At 39.4% G+C, this 15,997-nt stretch overlaps 1 protein-coding gene across 2 annotated transcripts in view; it reads right to left on the bottom strand.

Moving 5' to 3' along the window:
- Nucleotides 1–15,997, bottom strand: part of PHLPP2 (PH domain and leucine rich repeat protein phosphatase 2) — an 88,358-nt gene that overhangs the window by 31,969 nt on the left and 40,392 nt on the right. For both annotated transcript variants that reach the window (XM_011961872.1, XM_011961881.1), the window contains 6 exons: nucleotides 13,679–13,804; nucleotides 10,206–10,360; nucleotides 8,161–8,307; nucleotides 7,540–7,770; nucleotides 4,898–5,100; nucleotides 1,410–1,470 (listed from right to left, as the gene is read on the bottom strand). In XM_011961872.1, the coding sequence (XP_011817262.1) occupies nucleotides 1,410–1,470; nucleotides 4,898–5,100; nucleotides 7,540–7,770; nucleotides 8,161–8,307; nucleotides 10,206–10,360; nucleotides 13,679–13,804 (923 nt within the window). The remainder of the gene's footprint in view (nucleotides 1–1,409; nucleotides 1,471–4,897; nucleotides 5,101–7,539; nucleotides 7,771–8,160; nucleotides 8,308–10,205; nucleotides 10,361–13,678; nucleotides 13,805–15,997) is intronic.

Below are 15,997 nucleotides of genomic sequence, written 5' to 3'. Positions count from 1 at the left end.
GAGGGAAACCACCCACAATGGCCTCTATTTTCCCAATGAAGTAAGAAGCTAAGTTCCAGTATGGAGGAGACTGGGGAGGGGGACACTGAGGGAGGCAGATGCTGAGGACACTGGAAGGAGCTGGCAAGAGAAAGAACCAATAAACTCCAGATGAAGTTGGAAATTTTGAGTTTGCAGTGGTGTCTACTCGGATGTGATTTTCTTTGGCAACGATCAAGCTCAATGGAAAAGGTAAAATTTTAGTGCTGATCCATGCTGGGGTTTTGCTGGGAAGATAAGCAGAAAGAAATGGAGTCTAAAACATTAGCTCAAAATGATGATAAAGTAATGAAATCAACAAAAAGAAACCTGGTTACAATAGCTAGTATTTCTTGGGGTGACTACAGATCAGGTACTATCCCAAGCATTCTGCATCTATCACCTCACCGAGTCTTCACAACAGCCCTGACCACACAGGACCCTGCCCACTGCCCCTTTGATCTGCTCTGGGCATCCTGTACTCACAGCACTTAGGATGCTGCCCTGTCACTGCTTGTTTGATTGCTCATCTCGCCACTAGACTGCAAAACTCAACCACTGAACCCAGAATGCCCAACAGTTGTCAAAAATGAATAAAAGAAAAACAAACCTCATTTATGTTTGTTTCTGGCCACTGAGAGGAGTAATAAAATCCTGAATATAATTAATATCCCTTCAAAAATGAGACCAATATGAGTTACAGGAATACAAAATAAATAAATAGTATTTTAAAACCCACTATCTGGCCAGGTGCAGTGGCTCACGCCTGTAATCCCAGCACTTTGGGAGGCCGAGGCAGGCGGATCACGAGGTCAGGAGATCAAGACCATCCTGGCTAACATGGTGAAACCCCGTCTCTACTAAAAATAGAAAATATTAGCAGGGCATGGTGGCGGACGCCTGTAGTCCCAGCTACTCGGGAGGCTGAGGCAGGAGAATGGCGTGAACCCGGGAGGCGGAGCTTGCAGTGAGCCGAGATCACGCCACTGCACTCCAGCCTGGGCGACAGAGCGAGACTCCGTCTCAAAAAACCAAAACCAAAACCAAAAAGAAACAAAAACCCATTATCTAAAAATCAAGAATTATCTGAGTCCAACTGACAAAAAGGGAATCAGTGCCATGAAGATAACAGGTCTTCTTTGTTTGCATCTCATCCTACATCTATAGTCTTTAAGAAAGAGTAATTCATAGACACCTTACTATTTCAAGAGAATCCTTCCTTTATATAGTAAGGCTATTAAACTTATTGATCCACTCATCCTTTCTCCTTTTTCCAGGTTATCCAAATATTTCAAAATACTTAAGACTTCTTGTACATCAAAACTGCCAAAGAATCCACATGTATCTCTTAAACGGTAAGAAACAAGTACCACCTCATCAGCAACACTCACCGGGAGAGATCCAAGGAAGTGAGCAGGCTGGGTACTGGATAGACGTTCACTGCTGTCAACCCTAATCCATAAACAAACAGGTGTTAGTGACATCCTCTAAAAAAGAAAGTAACTGAGAGCTGACAAGGGAAAAGTAGCTTAGTGAAATTACCAGAGAGAAAACTGATGTCTTCTACTAAAATGAGTTAAAGACAAAAACTACTGAAAACTCACTTTGACTGTTTGATCCCAATTTGTCTTGAAAAACAAATGGAACAGCTAACTGAAGAATCCTGTGTACTGCACTGCCTTTATACAAGGTTAAGCAGTAGTTAAACGTTAACAGGAAATATTTTAACTTTTAATTGAAGTATAACATAAATACAGAAAAGTGCAACAATTCAGTAAATTTTCAAACTGAACACACTGATGGAACCAACACCCACATCAAGAAACAGAACATTACCAGTTCCCTGGGAACTGCCTCATGTTTCCCCTTCCAGTCACTGCCCCTCAAGGGTAACATTATCCTGACCAAGTACCAAATTGCTTTTGCCTGTCTACATAAATATATGCATGCAGTAGGTATAATTACTTCTGTCTATCTACATAAATATATGCACACAGTATGTATAATTCATTTCTCTGGCTTCATTCACTCCACAGTATGTTTACAGGATTTGTTTATACACTTGCATATGATTATAGTTCATTCATTCTCATACCTGTATAAAATTATTTTATGTGAATATATCACAATTTATTTGCCCATTTTAGAGTTGATGGACATGTAAGTCCTTTCCAGTTTGCAGTTACTATGAATAGTACTTCTATGAACATATTTGTCCATGTCTTTTGTGAACTAATGTAAGTCCTTATTTTGAGCATAAGCCTAGAAGAGGCACTGCTAGGTACAGGGTATGTTTCTGTTCACCTTAGGAGATACTACTGAACAGTATTCCAAAGCAGTTATACCAATTTACACTCCAACAGCTGCCCCTGGGATTTTTAGTCCATTCTAGTCATTCTGGTAGGTGTGTAGTGGTGCCACATAGGAGTTTCAATTTGCATATCCCTGATGACTAGTCAAGTTCAGTGCTTTCCCTATATTAACTGATCACATTTAGATAATTTCTTTCTGTAAAGCACAGTTCTTGACTTTGAGGCATCAAAACTGCAAGTTTTTATATATTTAAGTATTTAAATACAATTAAAATATTTAATTTATTTGTAAATACTTAAAAATTTACAAAGAGTAAATATTTAGGACTGTACGCCTGTTGATGAGGTCTTTTCCAGTAAGGTCAGGAATTCAGACTCTTTAGACACATTAAGGATAGGGAGGGGCCTGATAACAAAAATCTCCATGGCTAGGACTTACTACGATGTCAGGCATCTATAAACAGCGTAAGTCAACACTCACCAGTTTTAACACTCTTCTGACCAAGCAATTAATCTAAGCTACAATTTGAAGCTTCTATAACATAATAAAAGGCAATGCAAATAGAACTCAACTTTTATCTGTATAATCTAGTTTACAGATACAGAAAAATAAAGAGAATAAAATAATGTACCCTCTTTCACCTATCATAGCTTTTAACAAATCTACATTCTGCTTTATATGCTGTAGACCATTTTTTTTCTTTTTTGAGACGGAGCTTCGCTCTTGTTGCCCAAGCTGGAGTGCAGTGGTGCAATCTTGGCTCACCGCAACCTCCACCTCCCGGGTTCAAGCAATTCTCCTGCCTCAGCCTCCCAAGTAGCTGGGATTACAGGCACGCGCCACCATGCCTGGCTAATCTATTCTATTTTTAGTAGAGACGGTGTTTCACCATGTTAGCCAGGCTGGTCTCGAACTCCTGATCTCAGGTGATCCGTCCACTTCGGCCTCCCAAAATGGTGGGATTACAGGTTTGAGCCACCGCGCCCAGCCCAGACTTTTTTTTTTTTTTTTAAATAATTACAATACCACACATACCAAGAGGTAAACATCATCCTGAATATGGTTTTCATCACTCTTCTGTATTCTTTCATACTAATAGCATGCTTATAGCTAAGAAAACAGTATTTCTGTGTTTTAAATTTTGATATAACTATCACAATATACATTTAATTACGCACTTTTCCTTGCTCAAAAAAAAGTTTGCAATTTATCCATATTACCATACAAAGCTTTAGTACATTCATTTCCACTGCTGTGCAATATTCTGTTGCATAAATATATCACTACTAATTTACCCATTTTCCTATTAAAAATCCTACTTTTAGGCCAGGTGCAATGGCTCACGCCTGTAATCCCAACCCTTTGGGAGGCTGAGGTGGGCAGCTAACTGGAGGTTAGGAGTTCAAGAACAGCATGGCCAATATGGTGAAACCGTGTCTCTACTAAAAATATAAGAATTAGATGGGCATGGTGGCACACTCCTGTAATCCCAGCTACTCAGGAGGCTAAGAGAAGAGAATCACGTGAAACTGGGCGGCAGAGGTTGCAGTGAGCCAAGATCAGGCAACTGCACTCCAGTCTGTGCAACAGAGCTAGACTCCATCTCAAAATCCTACTTTTTCGTGCTCACAAAAAGTGATAAACAATCTGGTATACATCTCCTTTGCACATGTGGGTGTCTCTGGGATATATCCCAAGCAGGAAATTCTGCTGCTATAGCACAAGAGCAAGAATGTATAAATAATATGCAAACAAACTACTGTGGCTGCATTCCAGTAAAACTTCATTTAGAAACATAGAAACTTGAATTTCATAGTAATTTTCACATGTCACAAAATTATTCTTCTTTCTTTTTTTGAGATGGGGTCTCACAAGTCTCACCCAGTTCTCTCATGAGAACACACATGGCACGATCTCAGCTCACTCTGCCTCTGCCTTCCAAGTTCAAGTGATCCTCCCATCCCAGCCTCCCGAGTAGCTAGGAGCACAGGTGTGCCACCATGCTGGCTAATTTTTGTATTTTTTGCAGAGATGGGGTTTCGCCATGTTGCCCAGGCTAATCTCAAACTCATGAGTTCAGGTGATCAGCCCATCTTGGCCTCCCAAAGTGCTGGGATTACAGGCATGAACCCCCATGCTCAGTCACAAAATTCTCCTTTTGACTTTTTTTTTTAACTTACCCACTAGAAAAATGTAAAAACCATTCCTTATGGGCCATACAAAAAGAGGTGGCAGGCCAGATGCAGTCCTGGGGTATAGTTTGCCAACCCGTTTTAGACCATTATTGATGGTCTAAACATGTTTTGAACATGCTTGCCCACTTCCCCACCACCACTACTCTGTGGAATGCCTCAATTAGTAAAGCTCAGAGTATCCTGCCATGTCTTTTTATGCGCACTGCAACCACTTAAGTATTGACAGCAAAGTGAAAAGATAAAGCTTTGTCTCAATGAGCAACAAACCCCATCCTGCAGAGTGGCTGAGGAACACCACAGATGCCACTGTTCTTAGAAAGCACTGACAACAGCTGAAAGAGAAAAAGCAAAAGGCTGGATAGAAAACTCACTGTTGGAACTGGCATAGAGGGTCCGAAGGGAGAAGCCACTGAGTGTTAGCTCCCTCAGCTGGTTCCGCTCACAGTGCAGCTGTTCCAAGCTGCATAAAGAGCTAAGATCCAAGTCAGTCAGTCGGTTGTCCCGCAGATCCACGTGGGTGATGTGTTTATTTCCCTCCAGATTTTCAATAACCATGGTCTTCAAATGGTTCATCCTTAATATGCAGAAACAAGAAAATAATCAGAAACAAGAGTCTATTAAATGTGCTTACCAGAATAAAAAATAGGACAGGCATGATCCCTTTCTCCGTTTCCTTTTCTTTTTGTTTTGAGACGGAGTTTCGCTGTGTTGCCCAGGCTGGAGTGCAAAGGCGTGATCTCGGTTCACTGCAACCTCCGCCTCCCGGGTTCAAGTGATTCTCCTGCCTCAGCCACCCAAGTTGCTAGGATTAGAGGCACCCCCACCATACCCAGCTAATTTTTTGTATTTTTAGTAGAGATGGGGTTTTACCATGTTGGCCAGGCTTGAACTCCTAACCTCAGATGATCTGCCCACCTCAGCCTCCCAAAATGCTGGGATTACAGGTGTGAGCCACCGTGCCCGGCTCCCTTTCTCTGTTTCCTAAACAATTTAAGAATTTCACTACTTGTCTCATTTTGCAAGATACTATATAAATAACTACAGTTGATGAATAACTCAAGGTACAGCTAAGTCAGACAATCCAGACTGGCAAATACATATACAAATTAATAAAGAGAAGGAAAAAAGAGGTCGTATCTACGAACAAGTTAAACACTTATATCCAAACACCTAATAAGGTCAGGTGGGCACTAAGTAGGACAAAGGAACAGGAAGATGAACACAACCTTTGGAGTGAGTGAGTAGCAAAGCAGTCACAACAGTACCCTGTCCAGACTATAAGGATGGAACCACACTTCCTCCTACTGCTATGCCTGCTCTATCTCTAGTGCTAAGGTTCACATAAAATTAATTAACAGACAAGGAAATAATCCGTGTGTGTATATATATATACACACACACACACTCTCACATATATATACACACACACATATATGGAAGAGTTTAAAGGTAAATTATACAAAATGACCTCTGGGTTCTTTTCTGTACAAGTATATGATTTAATTTATGCAGGTCTGTTCTCACTTTCCTGTATTTCTATAAATCTCTCAAGTCTCCAGTGTGGTTAAAAAAAAACAAAAACTCTCTGTTACTGTCTTTACAAGGTACATCAATGGTTTACTGTAAATTACAGAACACCCAATAGGTGTCTTTTTACCAGCTTCAATTAGGAAAAGGTTATGACTAGAAAATAAAATCCTCATAAAAAGTTCTTAGTGGCCGGGCGCGGTGACTCAAGCCTGTAATCCCAGCACTTTGGGAGGCCGAGACGGGCGGATCACTGGGTCAGGAGATCGAGACTATCCTGGGCAACACGGTGAAACCCCTGTCTCTACTAAAAAATACAAAAAACTAGCCGGGCGACGTGGCAGGCGCCTATAGCCCCAGCTACTCGGGAGGCTGAGGCAGGAGAATGGTGTGAACCCAGGAGGCGGAGCTTGCAGTGAGCTGAGATCCAGCCACTGCACTCCAGCCTGGGGGACAGAGCGAGACTCTGTCTCAAAAAAAAAAAAAAAAAGTTCTTAGTAATGAAACCTTTAACATTTTAATTGTAATACAATGGATATCAAGAAGAAACCCAATGACTCAACAGAAAAATGTCATTTATGGAAATCTACAAACTACTAATATACATATAAAAAGATGTTCAACCTCACTGCTATGTAAATAAATGTTGATTAAAACAATGAAATACTTGTTTCAATCTACTAGACTGATGATAAAGAAAAAGAAATGCTAAAATCCAGCACTGACAAAGATATGAGAAAATGGGAATTCTCCTACAATGTTGGAGGGGTCAGGCACAGTGGCTTACACCTGTAATCCTAACACTTTAGGAGGCCAAGGCAGGAGGATTACTTGAGCCAGGGAGTTCAAGACCAGCTTGGACAACACAGTGAGACTCCATCTCTACAAAAAATTTAAAAAATAAAAAATATACATTGATGGGAAGGTAAGCAAAAACAACCTCTGTCAAAGGCAATTTGATAGTCTCTATCACATGGTACAACTACATGATCCTTAATCTCTCTGCTACTGAATGATAACTAAACTCTTACTATACCTTTGAAAATATACATTTCTACATTGTTCAAAATACCTAATGTTATGGGCCAGGCGTGGCAGCTCACACCTGTAATCCCAGCACTTTGGGAGGCTGAGGTGGGTGGACTGCTCGAGTCCAGGAGTTTCAGACCAGCCTGCACAACATGGTGAAACCTCGTTTCTACTAAAAATAGAAAAAAAATTAGCCAGGTCTAGTGGTGCGCACCTGAAGTCCCAACTACTTGGGAGGCTGAGGTGGGAGAATCGCCTGAGAACAAGAGGTCAAGACTGCAGTGGGCTGAGATCGTGCCACTGTATTCTAGCCTGAGTGACAAAGTGAGACCTTGTCTCAAAACAACGACAACAAAATTTTAAAAACCCTAATGTCTTAAACAAATCTTCATAAAAAGAAGACATAAAGGTCCAACAGAGTCAATTTAAAGGAAGCTGTGGTAAAGAATAACCTTACCTTAAATCCACATGCTTGATATGGTTCATCCTATTCAGCACCCCTAAGTTCAGGACTTCCAGGCAATTTCCTGCCATAACCACTTTATCTAACATAGTGAGTTTCTCATAAACCTCAGGAATTTGACTAAAGTTGTTGAAGGAAATTCCCAAGGAGGAAAGCTGTTGTAGATTTCCCAATTCTTCAGGTAAAGTAGTCAGAAAGTTGCCATCAAGACAGAGGGTTTGAAGACTATAGGAAGAAAATAAAACAAGTCTACTTTATGGAAGGTTTCACTGGAATGCATAGAATCAGAGTTAGGGATTCTGATTTATGTCACTAATTAATTATCAATCCAAAAATAGTAGTGTCCTAACTCTCCATCTATACAGACTTAATAGATGACTTACACAAATGGTCACCCCAACATTAAAAGAGTTAAGACCTCTGCTGTTGAAGCTGAGGGATCAGTCCCTGCTATAGGCAGGTAGATCTATGATGTCAAAAACTGCTGCTGACTAGAATCCTAGTAAGTACATCATTTATTTCACTGCAAGAGCTCATGGTACTACCTTCATTCCAAACCCCAGGCAAGTTCCTTATCCTGCAAGGGAAAAGATGAATCTAGTAAAAGTTACTTACTTTAGCAGATTGCCAATTTGACTTGGTAGGTCACGAAATCCATTACAGGAAAGGTTGAGCTCAGTAAGGGTAGAGATCTCACATAACAATATAGGAAACAACCCAAGTTTATTATGGGACAAGTTCAGGCCCTTCAGTTGAGAAAATCTAAAGAGCAAAGGCAAAAATGGATATTGCATTTCAATACATCTATTACTATATCTTTACAAGGGACATCAATGGCCTTTGATAATCTATTTTAAATGTCTAATAGAATTTATTCCAAAAATACTTATTGAGCACTTGCTACACATCAAACACTGAGTGGGGACAGAGGACACCAAGATGACTAATGCACAGTCCATGTGATGAAGGAAACCAGGTCTAGCATTACAGGAGCTCTCTTTTCTCCTTAAAAAGGTAGACAATCTTGAAGAACAGCTCATGCTGGTATAATTCTTTTGTATTTCATCATACTTGATATGCTTGAAATTTTTCCATTATTAAATTTCTACACGTAATATACAAAAGCCTTGCAAGAATTAATCAACTCATAGAGCAACAGCTAACAAATATGTAGACCAAATCCCATTTTTAATAAGCAACTTTTTTTCATACTGAAATTATGTTGGCTCAAATGTCACATAAAATGAATAAACCAGTTAGAGCTTGAAAATAATGAATGTGACAGCATTTTACCATTACGTGACCTGATACACAAAATAGTAATTTTTAGTGCTTCTATTTTGTTCATGGAAGTAGAAGTATCTATATTGTCTTACCTAGAGATAGCACTGTTATAAAATGGATCTCTTGGGTTTCTTCTTGATATCCATTGTATTATAATTAAGATGTTAAAGGTTTCATTAGCAAGAACTTTTTATGAGAGACTCTGCTAATTCCACTAGGGAGCAGGATGTTTTGTTATTATCCAAGTGCAAGATGGTAAAGCTGAGATGTTCTCCATGATGATGATCAATCACCTGCTTCTAGATATGAATCCCTGGTACCTCACTCTAATGCTTCTCTTTTTCAAATTTCCAACTTGTGATTTTCAGATGACCTAACCGTGATTGCTGATTATTCCTTTCGCTTGGTGCTTTAAATTCAGAATTTATGATTCAGCCCTCAAACTGGACTACTTCTTTTTCATAGCAACTCACAAAGAAATGCTAGAAACCAACTTCCTTAAAATTATTGCTTGTTTTCATTTTTACAAGCCAGTATTATTAAAATAACTACCTCATTACTAAGTAGAGGCTTACACTTGAAAAACTTTCTAAAACAATTATCAGATGAGATAACAAAACACAACATTTTCTGGACATCACTCTAGAATTATTAGCTCTTAAGGAAGGATGTAAAATATGTAATTTTAATGTATATTATCTTTTTAGTCACCATCTAATTTAAATCACTTTGAATGCTTTGATTTCCAATTTCTACCTTCTCCTCCAGAAGCCCAGATAATTACTTACAACACATATTTATTCACTGCGTCCATTTTTAAGTGGAGGAGTGAGGTGGGATGAGTGGAGGGTGGGAATGGGGTATATATTTTAATAAAGGAGATGGAATAACAAGTAGGTCATAGCACTGTAGGGCTACAGCGGTTCCTGTATTAGAAGAGAGAAGCATCACAGCTGACTAAACACTTAAGAGCTGGCAGTGGAAGGTACAAAAGGAAGATATAGCCTTGTCTCTCAGAGTGAAATTCTTATAATTAGGCCTATCTCTTTTACGTTAGTTAAATTTTATACTTCTAATTCAAAAATTTCCCATATACTAAATCTCTTGATGTAACCTGGAGGGAGATCACGCATCAGTGTCAATGATTTACATGAAAAGATTACCCAGATCAACAGAAGCTCACAGAACATTTACATCAATCTTCTGTTTTATGGGGGGAAAGGGCAGGTAGGAGAACTCTGTGAATAAAAATTTTTACTTCCTCTTCAAAAGGGAGGGGAAATTTTAGAATATACATCCAATGGTAGCAGGTAGAAGTCATAAGATACTGATTATGAGTTGGTTTTAACAGGTCTGGAAACCCATTCTCCACATACTTGTAGAGTGTGTCGAGGCCTCCGGGTCTTTCTAACTGCATGAAGTTGTGTCGCAAATTGAGGTAGGTAATATCTTGACTATAGAAGAGATGCTCAGGAACCTCCTCGAGGCTGTAACATGAGAGATCCACGGTACTGATTCGCTGAGACACCACCTGAATAACGTCAAAGAGAAGAGCTTTCTGAGCTAGTACTGGATGTCTATCACCCAGCAAAGAATGGAATGGCATTTACACAAAAAGATACTAATTAAAAAGACAGGAAAAAATAAAAAGGCAATAAGATCCAATTATTCATTTATAAATACCAGTTAATTTTTACTTTTTCCTAAAACCATAAGCTACTTGAAAAACAAGGGTAAAAGTTATAAAGTCTCTATAAGTACAAGGTAAAAAAAGAAAAACACGTATCATTAAAGATGGAAAGTTAACACTTCATGCAAGAAGTAATCTTTTTGTTTGTTTGTTTTTTTGAGACACAGTCTTGCTCTGTCAGCCAGGCTGGAGTGCAGTGGCATAATCTCGGCTTACTGCATCCTCCGTCTCCTGGGCTCAAGCAATTCTCCTGCCTCAGCCTCCCAAGTAGCAGTGATTACAGGTATGTGCCACCAGGCCAGGCAAATTTTTTTATTTTTAGTAGAGACGGTTTCACCATGTTGGCCAGGCTGGTCTCGAACTCCTGACCTCAGTTAATCCACCCTCTTCGGCCTCCCAAGGTGCTGGGATTACAGGCCTGATTCACAGCGCCCGGCCGCAAGGAGTTATCTTAAGATGATTCGAAATAACTGGAAAAAACTTTAAGAGACAGTGTGATATGAAAAGACATGGCCTTTTGTAGCCACACTAGCTCTGCTACTTATCAGCAGTTTCTTCATCTGCTTTGAGGATAAAATAACCAAGCACACAGCATACTGCTAAACACGCAAAAGACACTAAAAAAAATTAACTTCTCTTTAAAAGGGCAGAAGAATGGAATAGCTACTTAAAACTGGGACCAGTTTTATTCAGAGCAGATTTTATAGCCAACACAATAAAACTATAAAATAATAAAATCAAAACAAGCTTTATAGTTCTATAACAGTATGCTAATATAATATGGGTTACAAAAATTGATCTAAAAAAAGAAACAATATATCACTAGAAAAGTCATTCATGGCTGGGCGTGGTGGCTCACACCATAATCCCAGCACTTTGGGAGGCCAAGGTGGGCAGATCACGTGAGGTCAGGAGTTCGAGACCAGCCTGGTCAACATGGTGAAACTCTGTCTCTACTAAAAATACAAAGATTAGCTGGGCGTGATGGCACACACCTGTAATCCCAGCTACTCCAGAGGCTGAGGCAGGAGACCCGGGAGGCAGAGCTTGCAGTGAGCTGAGATCCGGCCACTGCACTCCAGCCCAGGCGACAGAGTGAGACTCCGTCTCAAAAAAAAAAAAAAAAAAAAAAAAAAGATTTATCCTTGTTCCTGTATTAGCAGGTCTTTCTTTCTCTTTTTTGTTTTTTTTGCTTAGCAGTACTTCCTGGTATAGATATATCACATTTGTTTATCAATTCACAAGTCAATGAACATCTAAGTTGTTTCTAGTTTTTGGCCATTATGAATAAAGCTGCTATGAACATTCATGTACAAGTCTTTGTAAGAACATATGTTCATTTATTTTGGATAAAAAACTAGAAATAGAATTGCAGGGTCATTTGAAAAGCATATGTTTAATTTTACAAAAAATGAATAAACTGTTTTCCAAAGTAACTTCATTCCTACCATGATGTATAAATGTTCCAGTTGCTCTGCATCTTTGCCAAACTTGTTATTAATTAGTCTTTTAATTTTAGTCATTCTAGTGGTGTGCAGTATCTCACTGTGATTTTTATTTGCATTTCCCTAATGACAAATGAGGTTGAAGATCTTTTCATGTGTTTGTTACCTGTATATCTGCTTTGATGACGGGTCTCTTCAAATCTCTTGCTCAGTTTTTTACTGGGTTTGTCTTTTTGTTACTTAGTTGCAAAAGTTCCTTATATATTCTGAATACAAATCCTTTGTTGCACATAAACTTTCATATAAATGTTTCATATGCTATTCATACAACCACACCAATTTTCTTTTGATTGCTCTTTGATGAGTATATATTCTTTCATCATTTCACCTTCAACCTTCTAAGAGTAAGTTTTAATTATGTCTCTTATGAACAGCAAATACTATTTAAAATAACATCTGACTATCACAATCACTGTGATTACTGATATATTCGGATTTATTACTATCACTATAATTTGTGATAATTTAACATGCTATTTTGCTCCTTTTTCTCAATTCTTCTTGCCTTATTTTAGTGTTACAAAGTTTTCCATATTCTCTTTTCCTCCTCTAATTTTAGTGGCTATTGTTAAATTTTTCTAATTTTTCTAATAAATTTTAAGATTATTTGATGTTTCTATCCTCTTATCCCAAAAGTGTATCACACTTCACTTAATAACACATTGTCACATCTAAACACTCATGTTTGTCTTCACTTCTAGAAAATTTTCGGCTATTATTGTTTTAGATATATTACTTCTTTTTTTTCTTCCTCTCTCTTCTCTAGAACTCCTGTAAGATGTATACCAGAGCCTTTCTGAAAGGTTCTTTTATTATTTTTTTATCTGTGAAATTCTTCAGTACGTCAGTTAATTACATTCAGCTACTAAACAGTGGCTTAAAAAAATAGAGGTGTCAGTCCAGGACTAGGCTAACGGCTCCATATGCCAGCAAGGACCCAGGCTGCTTCTTCCTTAAATGCCATAGTTGACATATGCTTGCGCCAACTCACAGTCATCGTATGATTGCTCCACCTCTGACACTGAGGGACTGGCAAAGGGTCAAGCCATCCCTTTATGACCTTTAAAGGGCAAGCTCTTTAAAAGTCTATCCATTTTAAAGAGCTTTTCCAAAAGTCCTTCCAGGAAACTTCTGTGTATATCTCAGTAGCTACAAGAGGGGTTGGAAGATTTAGTTTTTGATCCTAGGCATATTGCTACCCTAAACAAAATTCTACTAGCAAACAGAATAGACAAAATTACTCTTCATCAATTCTTTGTCTGATCTAGAGTTTAACAACTTAAGTTTTAAATTTTAGTAACTGTATTTTTTTTTTTTTTTTTTTTTGAGATGGAGTCTTGCTTTGTCACAGGCTGGAATGCTGTGGCGCGATGTTGGCTCACTGCAACCTCCGCCTCCCAGGTTCAAGCGATTCTCCTGCCTCAGCCTTCTGAGTAGCTGGGACTACAGGTGCACGCCACCACGCCTGGCTAATTTTTTGTGTTTTAGTAGAGACAGGGTTTCACCATATTGGTCAGGCTGGTCTCGAACCTGACCTCAGGTGATCAGCTCGCCTCAGCATCCCAAAGTGCTGGGATTACAGACATGAGCCACTGCGCCCGGCCTGGGGTTCTCTATTCTTATCTACACATCAGAACATCCTACCACTTTTCACCTTGGATGCTTGCCGTTGCCATCGCTGGTACTCAGCCAAAGTCTCGAAGCTGACATGATAGGTCTGAGCTTGGGCTCCTGCTGAGCTGAAAGCAAGGGAGTACTGCCGTCGCTTCACTTCTTCTATCTGAAGAAGAGGAGGGGAGAAAACCAGAACCACTAAAAAAAAGTCCTAGTCAAAAAGCAAAAGGCAATCACAAGACGAACAACTGAATTTTTTAAAATAGAGTTACTTTTTATTTTTTCTCTCTCCCCGCTTGTCCCCCTCCATCTGCCAATGGGTCACACATGAACACACCCAAGGAGTACACAATGATCCCAACACATTGGCTGTGCTTTTGCTCTATCACCAGCAGCTGGGTAGCACCTCTCGTCGTCAGGAAGCAGGATACCAGCCCGCTATGTCCCCCTTACTGCATGGAACTCTCACCAAGTCCTCTTCAGTCCAATTCAAATCTCTTTTACTAGGCTTGAGAAAAGGGGTAAAAACCTCCCCCATTCCTATTTGGAGTGTTGGCAGGAATTCACAACACAAAAACAGCTCCTTAAAGAAATTATCAGCCTGGCGTGGTGGCTCACACCTGTAATCCCAGCACTTTGGGAGGCCGAGGCGGGGGGGATCACGAGGTCAGGAGTTCGAGAGCAGCCTGGTCAACACAGTGAAACCCTTTTTCTACTAAAAATACAAAAAATTAGCCAGGTGTGGTCACGGGCTCCTGTAATTCTAGCTACTAGGGAGGCTGAGGCAGGAGAATCGCTTGAACCCAGGAGGCAGACGTTGCAGTAAGCCAAGAGTGTGCCACTGCATACCAGCCTGGGCGACAGTGTGAGACTCTGTCTCAAAAAAAAAGAAATTCTCCCCCAAATACCAACAACTCAACCTATATAGCTTTGATAAGGAAGCAGTCTTTTTATAGTTATGGAAGCATTTACATCTTTTTGTCTAGTATCTCACTTGTTATGTCATAGCTTGGCAAATCAGATGGAAACTTACATTACGTTTCTTTGCCAACTAAAGATTGAACCAAGTGGCAGAAACAAAATACTTCAAGAAAAGAGAATATTAAAAAGATTAATTAAAATTAAATAATTTTCACAATATTAAATTGTGATACAACATAACAATTTTTCATTAGTAACAAATCATTGCAACTGAATGAGTCTGTGTCTAAAGAATATTATTGAAATGAAGAATAGATACTGATTGATTTAGCATAATCTTTTAAATATTTTGGAATGCTTGACACAGAAAAGTACAGAGAATCATATAATGTCAAACACTGAGAAAGATCTGTAAATCTCACTATAATTTGTCAACTTCCTGGAGTGATTATTTTAATCTCTGTATTACAGACGTTATATTTACATATGTATAACTTTGGAATTATTAAATATTCATGGTGAAATGTTCCTTTTATCATTTTGTAATGAGTCTCTTTATCCCTACTAATGCTTTTTGCATTAAAGTCCTTTTGGCCCAGCTACTTGGGAGGCTGAAGCACGAAAACTGCTTGAACCCAGGAGGCGGAGGTTGCAGTGAGCCGAGATCGTGCCACTGTACTCCAGCCTGGGTGACACAGCGAGACTCTGTCTCAAATACACACACAAAAAAGTCTTTCTGGGGATTAGCTTTATTGAGGTATAACCTAAAATAAAATTCACTGGTTTTTATTTTTTTGAGACAGGTCACGCTTCATCCAGGCTGGAGTACAATGGTGTGATCATGGCTCAGTGCAGCCTCACGTTTACAGGTTCAAGTGATCCTCCTGCCTTAGCTTCCTGAGTAGCTAGGACTACAAGTGTCTGCCACTGTTCCTGGCTAAATTTTCATTTTTTGGTAGAGACAGAATCCCACTTATGTTGCCCAGGCTGGTCTTGAACTCCTGGACTCAAGTAATTCTCCTGCCTGAGCCTCCCAAAGTGCTAGGATTACAGGTGTCAGCCACTGTGCCACGCCTGGCCTTGATTTTTTTTTTTTTAATTCACTGATTATAAATAACCAATTTCATGAGTTTTTATAAATGAATAAATACAGTGTGCAACCCCATGGCCCCCAAACTTCCCTCTGTGTTCTTATACAGTCAGCCCCCTCCCCACCATGCCCTGGCAACCACTGATCTATTTTCTAACACTATAATTTTTTGCCTTTTCCAGAATTTCATATAAATGGAATAATTCAATAAATAGACTTTTGTATCTGGCTTCTTTCACTCAGAATTATACTTTCAAGATTTATCCTTGGCCGGGCGCAGTGGCTCAAGCCTGTAATCCCAGCACTTTGCGAGGCCGAGACGGGCGGATCACGAGGTCAGGAGATCGA

Source organism: Colobus angolensis, unplaced genomic scaffold (assembly GCF_000951035.1).
Source record: "Colobus angolensis palliatus isolate OR3802 unplaced genomic scaffold, Cang.pa_1.0 Scaffold116, whole genome shotgun sequence".
In the NCBI taxonomy this organism is placed as follows: domain Eukaryota; kingdom Metazoa; phylum Chordata; class Mammalia; order Primates; family Cercopithecidae; genus Colobus; species Colobus angolensis.
Note: the sequence above shows the minus strand (reverse complement) of the source record. Positions and strands in the feature narration are given on the sequence as shown.